This window comes from Acyrthosiphon pisum, chromosome A2, assembly GCF_005508785.2.
Source record: "Acyrthosiphon pisum isolate AL4f chromosome A2, pea_aphid_22Mar2018_4r6ur, whole genome shotgun sequence".
NCBI lineage: Eukaryota > Metazoa > Arthropoda > Insecta > Hemiptera > Aphididae > Acyrthosiphon > Acyrthosiphon pisum.
The window spans coordinates 54,878,220-54,886,358 of NC_042495.1; the positions used below are offsets into that span (position 1 = coordinate 54,878,220).

Genomic DNA, 8,139 nt, shown 5'->3' on the forward strand with positions numbered 1-8,139 from the left:
CCCTATGGGCCTATCCACCCCTGGCGCAAATCACAAGGGCGCTAAGGCTGCCTAACACCCTGAATTTTAATGCTAGCACCCCCGAATCTCGTGATTATATTATTACCTAATTAAAAATCTTCAACACATGTCTGCAGTATCGTGGGTCAAGGTAGATTATCGTCTATCGGACATTCAGACATATCAATTAATTAGATCTTAGATATGGGTAGGTAGGTACTAGGTAGTCCTTAATATATGCTCACTGTAATTACATATTTCTAGTATAATTACAACGAAACTTCCAATAAACAAAATATATCTACGGTCATTTGTTTTAGAATTGCCTACATCAAAAACCAAAATCGATTTAGTCGAAAACCGATTTTGCGTAAAAAATTCCCCTTTTTCCTTAATTTTTATTTTGTTTTTTCCGTCAGCTTAGAAAATTATTGAGAAATTTATATTTCAACCTCTCGAATGCACCAACTAGATTCACTTTCCCATCGAACAAGTTTACTGAAGTTTAAAATCGAAGCATTATTTCGACTAATTATCTTGTATTGTGTAGGTACACAGACTACAGACAAAAAAAATTTAAAAAAGCATACATTGTAAAATCAATAGATATAGGTACATTCATTGCTTCGCTCAGAATCTAAAATATGAGTAAAATTTTTTTAATAAAATAGGATTTGTAAAAATATCGACATCGAAAAAAGTAATAAAGTATGAAAAATTTACCAAGAAATGTTAAAAAAAGACCTAAAATTAAAAAAAAATTAAATGCAAAAATTGATTCTAAATTGAGTTACTATTTATACCTAATTCAAACTTTATGTTAAGAAAGTTATGATCTATACAATACTCTAAAGATAATTAATTTTCCTACAAATTCACAGCATTATACAATATTGGTTTAAATCTTTAACTTAAGTTATTTTATTTTATTAATATTGATATTAAATGTTTCGGATATAAGGAGGAGTATATCAATATAATATGAGGACTGTAAGAGGTAAAGGGGCAAAGCCCCTCATGCCTTTACTTTCTCTAAAATGTCTTGGGTGATTTGCGCCTATGCCAATGACTATGCAAAATATTATAATACACAGGTATTATACTATTATACTATTATAAGTACAATATTATGATTAATGAGTTATTCATAATATTATATACACGGATCCCTACCGTGTAGTACGATACGACCAAATCGATTCCCACTGGTTGGTCGATTCTCCTTCCGGGCAGAGCTACCTGGACCGTCATTCTAATACGCCGGACGTGATCGTCTGCCGCAGCCGCTCTCAAAGCGCGCCCACGGTCGTCTTGCGATTACTTCCGGTGTTCTTTGTCATCGCCTATATAATATAATATCATTATATTATAGACATTTATAATTTATAATTTATGGTAGCTACCTCCTATATAGGTACAGACTGTACATCAATGCGTGTGCGGTACAGTAGTACGGTATACGGTATGATTCAAACGTAGGCACCTATAATATATTATATTCTATGCATAGCCGCATAGGTTAACACTCATGTGTAAGTATTAATATTTTGTAAATACACTGCAGAAGTTATTGAAGTAGTGACGGGCAGGGATGTGGTTGATATAGTGGTACGATACATATAAGTAGGTACATAGGTATTTAATTGTTATCTCTTCAGATTTGTCATTTTTTGTTCACACATACTCAACATACTACATAGGCACATTTGACATTTATTTCCATCCACTTATTCTATTTTCTTAAAGTATCACGTATTCACACCCCATGCACCCCAACAATTTCTCCTAATATTGATTATATAACTTTCTATATAAATATATAATATAATGATAATATATTCATATATCTATAAACTATACCTAGTTATTTTTATTCAATATCTCAATAATAAAAATTACAAATTTGTTGTGCATCACTACTGTAGAGTGAAAGTTATTACGTATATATATACATGCGCTTTTAATAAATATCCAAACTCATATATTACCTAGTTGTTGCAATGTCATATATTGATAAGTATATAATATTATAATATAGGTTTAAGGTACCTATATCGATAATCAGCTATTATACATTGATACACTAACACCTATAACCTATACTATTACTCACCCTTTATTGATTCCATGTATAAAGTGCGCATTTTTGTACGATTATGTATGATAGTATACTACAACTCCTGCAGTGTATAATATAATATATTACATAATAATATGAAGATCTCGATTTTTGGTCGCGATCGTAAGTTGTGTAATGTTATATCAATCAATTGTACGCGAATATAATAATATTGTTGTTGTATTTTGTTTATACGAACTCAAGGAAAACAAAACAAGCGTTCATAAATAGGGACGGCACTGACATTATATATATTGAACGCTGCTATTTCCGAATAAGCTGCAGCGAGTGGGAAGGGCGCAAGTCTGGTTTGGACGCGAGTGCGCCAGTGCGATGTCCTAAATCGCGCCGCGCCGTATAGTGAGGGATCTATCTACCACGCGATGTCAGGCCGGCCGAGCTGGTGGCTGCAGGGTTTTGGAGGGAAGACGTTTAGCGAGAAAATGTTTAATGTATTCGTTCGACCGGCTGCAACAAATTACGATTTGCGTAATAGGTAGAGGTAGGTACCTACTATACTTATATAGTTATATAGTAATAATATTATCCGTTGATATTTTATCACTCATTTCAATTTGTTTGCGAATTCTGCAAAGCATATATACCCAACCGTAGTTATGATTATATTTAGATGCTTATTAGTTATTGTCAAATGGACAAGTTAGTGAAACAAATCATTTTGAGTCAGTTAAATTAATGCAACGTCATAAGAAGTAAGAACGTTAAGTTATAACTTATAAGACGATAAGTCATAGATAGGTAACCATTCATAATATAACTATATAAGTACCTATTCCTATATTTAACTCTGCAGAAAGTTTAAAGTTATAATATTTAGAAAAATATAAACTTACCTCAGATGCATAGGAAGTTTTTAATGTTAGATATTTCCGTATACAGCTATAATCAGGGGTGGATTTACCCATAGGCCACCAAGGCATGTGCCTAGGGCGCAATATTTTTTGAGGCGCAATTTTTAAGTTAATTTTTTCTTTTTAGTTTTTCATAATTTCATAATTATATTTGCCTAAATTTATATTTTATATTAATTTTTTTCATATACAACTTGCATGAAACTGGAGAATGGCTCACGTATTAGTCACGTCGCATCGCAGTAACGTTTTAATTTATAAGCTATAATAACCTTGTCTTTTATAGCCCAGTCAAATTAGACCAAAAATCGACAAAGTTCGGAACTAATTCGCGCAGCTTATATTTTAGGGTCAATATATCAATTGCGCAGCTTATATTTTAGGTAAATATACCAATTGCGCTTCTATTCAAATTTGCCACCTGGCGGCTATCTTCAGATTTAAAAATATTGTTTTTGATCTAATTCCATCAACATCAACATAAGTCATAAACACACTAAAATGCTTGAAAATTAAAAATGTATTTATTGATCAATTGATTACTGGTTAGAGTGACTGGTTTATAGTGACATTTTATAACGGTATTGGAAATTTTATGAAACATTATTATTATTACGGACATTTGATCACGGAAATATGCATTTGAGTGATAGACGAAAACAAGTTATCATTATCATACATTTTATATAATTGACGATCAAAAAGTAACTTGTCAAATGTAAAGAAAAAAATGTTTATTTATTTATATTATATTATGTATTAATACTCGCATAAAAGATTTATAACTAACTTATAACTTTTCCTTAGGTATTATAAAATGTTTTGAGCGCAATTTGTCTATTTGACCTTAAAATGTATAAAGCGCAATTGGTCTATCGACCCGACAATTTTTAAAGCGCAATTGGCATATTGACCCTAAAATGTTTAGAGCGCAATTGGTATATGAAAAAGTAATTTTAAGCGCAATTGGTAAACTCCCGAATAGTGACCCAGGTCGTTAAACGCCGTCAGTTAGGTATAGTAGGTAGGTACATCGCGAAACGAATCATTCTCTCGTGGAGCGTAATATAATATAACATCTCAACCAAAATTGCCTCTAATAATTTTACTATATGCAACTTAAATTAATAACCTTTTATTCTTATTGCGGCAGTGTAGGACTGTTTAGTAGGAGCTACACTTATATTTAGCAGTGATTGGTACGACCAAAGAATATATTTCATTATTATTTTACACATAACTTATGTATTCTGTTCGGCATTAGATTATTAAGGTTAGTAGAACTGAAATATTTGGTATCAATATACCTAGGTAGGTAATAATATTAAAGTTTAATATTTTAAGTAGGTATTAATATGTATTATAATACCACTATTATAGGTAGGTACTACGTAATTGGTGTATTGACCCTAAAATATAAGCTACGCAATTGGTATATGAGTATATGACCCTAAAATACAAATTTTGTTTTGGCGCAATTGGTCCATGCCCCACTATTCAAAATAGTTTGTAGTTATAGTTCTATACAACGCTGCCACCCGGAATGTCTGAGCGAAAGAAATAGTGCCCCAGGTCGTTATAAATGCCGTCAGCTACATCGCGAAACGAGTTCCTTCTCTCGTGGAATGGAGTATAATATATTACTATATTAGTATAATATTATATTCAGTCATGTAAAAAATATTTTTCAAAAGTACCTATTTATAAGTTTAAAATACCTATTCAAGTGCTTGATTATAAAAGTATTATCATACAAAACAGATATACTTACTTTTGAAAGTAAGTACTTATATGTAATTACTTTAAAATATTCTTTTATAATTTAATAAAATAAAACTGTCATAATAATTAAATAGTTAATAAGTATAAAAACTCTGTTCAGCGAGAACACGCCGATTTTGCACATCCCCCTGCGTTATGCTGCCTTCGAAATCGGTTCACATAAGGCAGGGACACAGGGTACCCATTATACCTATCGCGTGGGAATGCGCAGAAGAACCGATATCCGATTTTTGTCGGTATTCGGTGTGTTCTCTCGCTGAACAGAGTATATAGGTGGTTAAGTGGTTTGTAATAACTTTCAAGATAGTAAGTACTAAGTACAGGAATAAGATTTTAGTAATGATATGTCATACACCCTTATACACATTTACCAATATGGTTAATTTTATATTATTGATACACACTTAAACTTATGCAGTATGATTCACTAAGCAGGCTCACTCCATATTTTAAAATTAAATAAAGTTATTAATCCGATTTTTAGAATTTTTGAATATACTATATACTTAAAGATCATATTTTAAAATTCTTGAGATTTTTTGTACTACTTAATAATAGTCTTCCACAGTCCTGTAGAGATATAAAATTTTGTTTTTCAACAAAGAGAACTCCACTTTTCTACAGTAAATAATTTAGCGGATAATTTTTCTGAAAATATTGACGTATCAGAATCAAAAATTTGAACAAGTAGTTTTTGAGTTGTTTCACTTTGTGTAATAAGGTTAATAGGTTCTTGAATGGGGGGTTTGGTAGATTAGAGAATCAATTTGGTGATTTGAACACATATCCATTTGATTTGATTCATATTAATCCATCAACATTTAAAATTTGTAAAAATGGTCCAAGTTATCAATACTAAATCCATCCGGTATTTATCGGTTATAACTTATCAGTTAAATTGTTAAAATACCTATTTGCCGTTAATACATTATTTAGTACTCGCCAAGCCGCAAGGTGGATATAATATAATATACCACCAGTCGATAGTCACCACCATAGGCGCAAACAGGGGGGCTTTAGGGGCTAAGCCCCCCAAAAATGTCCATAGCCCTCCCAAAAATGTCCTACATTTTGTTTTAAGCTTATTCAATATTATTATAGTAAGGCCCTATTAGCCCCCCCCCCCCAAATCTCAAACGCTATTTGCGCCTATGGTCACCACCTTGCAGAGATACTGATATTTTGGTATAAAGATATTTATATCTTCTAAGTTATAAGTATGATCTTAGTTCGTGCTTCTAGTGCTTCGTACTTCGGAACTGCGTAAGCTTACCTAACTTCTATTACCTAAGAATAAATTATTTTATTTTGAGATTGGAATTTGGAGGCATAAACTATAAGATATTGTTCACAGATATATCATTTTACATATAGTTATACATCCGTGGTATTGTACTATTGTTTATTGTCATTTGCATAGTTGTATAATATTATTATGGTCACGAATTAAGATATACTTATACTTATATATTATACGTATATCTTAATTCGTGATTATGGTTTATGGCACGAGCCACGAATTAAGGTATATTATATATATTATATTATTTAATCTATTCTGTGGTTTATGGTCATTTGTCAGCACGGACTTAAGATATGTTGGTATCAAGGTGTATTTATCAATAAATACACCTTGGTTGGTATATGATATGTTATATCTTAGTCCGTGTTTGTAAGTTATTTATCAGTTTTCAAATAGCTGACATCCATTTTAAACTATAATTGTTTTTTTTTATAATAGTCTTTGATTATTGTACGCGATTGTTCTTTATCATGTTAACGTTATTTAATAATTATTATTATCTCTTCACTCCGTGGGGCCACTCCACGCAATCACACTCCATAATCAGTCCATATAAATAATTATTGTCCTTATACACTAAAATAATATATAAATAAACTAAAATAGCTATTATCTGAGGGTTATTTGTTAGTTATTACCACGGATATAGATACTATCTATATCCGTGGTTATTACTTATTATAATTTATAACTATTTGACTGTTGTCAACGTGTATATTATATTTTATATAATCTAAGGTGGTTAATCGTTAATAATTACTGGTTTTCTGTGTAATGTATTTTGCTCAAACCAACCAATATAAAAACCTACACTAATAAGTTTACGCGTTAACTGGCGAGTTGCGAGACGCGAGATTAGTCTTGCATGATATTGTTGATTTTTTGTACCTATGTATTAATTTTTGTGTCCGTAACACAACAGAATATTTTGTAGCGGAAAGAATAATACTTTTTAAAAACTAAGGTAAATTATCTATTATTTAAAACCATTTAAGTTATTATGTTAATGAATTTTCAATTTTAATCAAAACTTTAAAATGTTCATTTTACTTGGGTGGCTACAATATAATTTATTTATTACTCATATAGGTATTTGTAAAAAAAGTGTTTGTATTCCTATTTCCTAACAATATTATGAATTCTAATATCCTGCTTAATCGGTGGGATTACAATAACCGTAATCTATAAAAAAGGTATATTATTGTACCAACATTTATAATTTTTTGGTTTTATTTTGCAATTTAAAATAAATAAAATAATTGGCTACATAATAATAGTTTCATGTAACATTTTACTTATTTGAAAATTCATTAATTAAATAGTCAATCCATTATTTATGATAATTAGCTGTTTTCTATATGGATGTTTATGTTTATCATTAAGTAGGTATGCTTACATTAGTAAAGTTATAACTTATAAGCAGTGTTTGGATGAAACGAGTTCCAAAAGGAACGGATTCCTGGAACGAATTCCTTTTTATAAAAAAAAACGAGAAAATGAACTAGTTCTTTTCTTTAAGGAAAAATAAAAAAATTGTTCGTTCCTTTCTAGTTCCAATAATTTACACAGATAAGTATGTAAAAATCGAAATTAAGATATATTTTTTTAATGTGTATAATATATATTCCTAATTAGTGATTGTTATCGAGTACCTATCGATGTTAAGACAATCGACATACGTTAGCCAAAAATTTAATTTTGAAGAAAATCTAAAAATATATAATAATATATTGCATAAACATATAAAATATGTACCTATTTGTAGTTGTATATTATAAATAAAAATTAAAGAAGTATGCATAATACGAAAAAAAAAAACATTGATTAAATAAGAATTTTTATTTTATTTGGAACTAAAAAAGGAACTCGTTCATTTTCCAAAGGAACGACAAGGAACGAATTCTTTTTTTTTTTAAGGAACAAGTAACAGAACAAATTCCTTTTTTTAAAAAAAGAATAAGGAACGGAACGAATTCCTTTTTATAAGGAACTCGCCAAACACTGCTTAATAAGTTATACTTAACTTAAAAATTATAAGTATCTGGAAGCTCAATAAATAAATT

The 8,139-nt window shown here is 30.1% G+C and overlaps 2 protein-coding genes across 3 annotated transcripts in view; one reads left to right on the forward strand and one right to left on the reverse strand.

Annotated features, from left to right (window-relative positions):
• LOC107882135 (slowpoke-binding protein) overlaps positions 1-2,400 on the reverse strand; it is a 13,766-nt gene extending 11,366 nt beyond the window's left edge. The window contains exons 1-3 of one of the 2 annotated variants that reach the window (XM_029490235.1): positions 2,114-2,400; positions 1,404-1,483; positions 1,174-1,343 (exon numbers count right to left, since the gene is read on the reverse strand). In XM_029490235.1, coding sequence (XP_029346095.1) covers positions 1,174-1,251 — 78 coding nt within the window. In that variant the 5' untranslated portion in view covers positions 1,252-1,343; positions 1,404-1,483; positions 2,114-2,400. The remainder of the gene's footprint in view (positions 1-1,173; positions 1,344-1,403; positions 1,484-2,113) is intronic. The other variant, XM_029490234.1, reaches the window with a different exon arrangement.
• Positions 2,401-6,753: 4,353 nt separating this feature from the next.
• The window catches only part of LOC100168818 (NFX1-type zinc finger-containing protein 1), a 6,749-nt gene continuing 5,363 nt past the window's right edge, over positions 6,754-8,139 (forward strand). The window contains exon 1 of the mRNA XM_029489957.1: positions 6,754-7,040. The gene's annotated coding sequence lies outside the window, so the exon portion shown is untranslated. The remainder of the gene's footprint in view (positions 7,041-8,139) is intronic.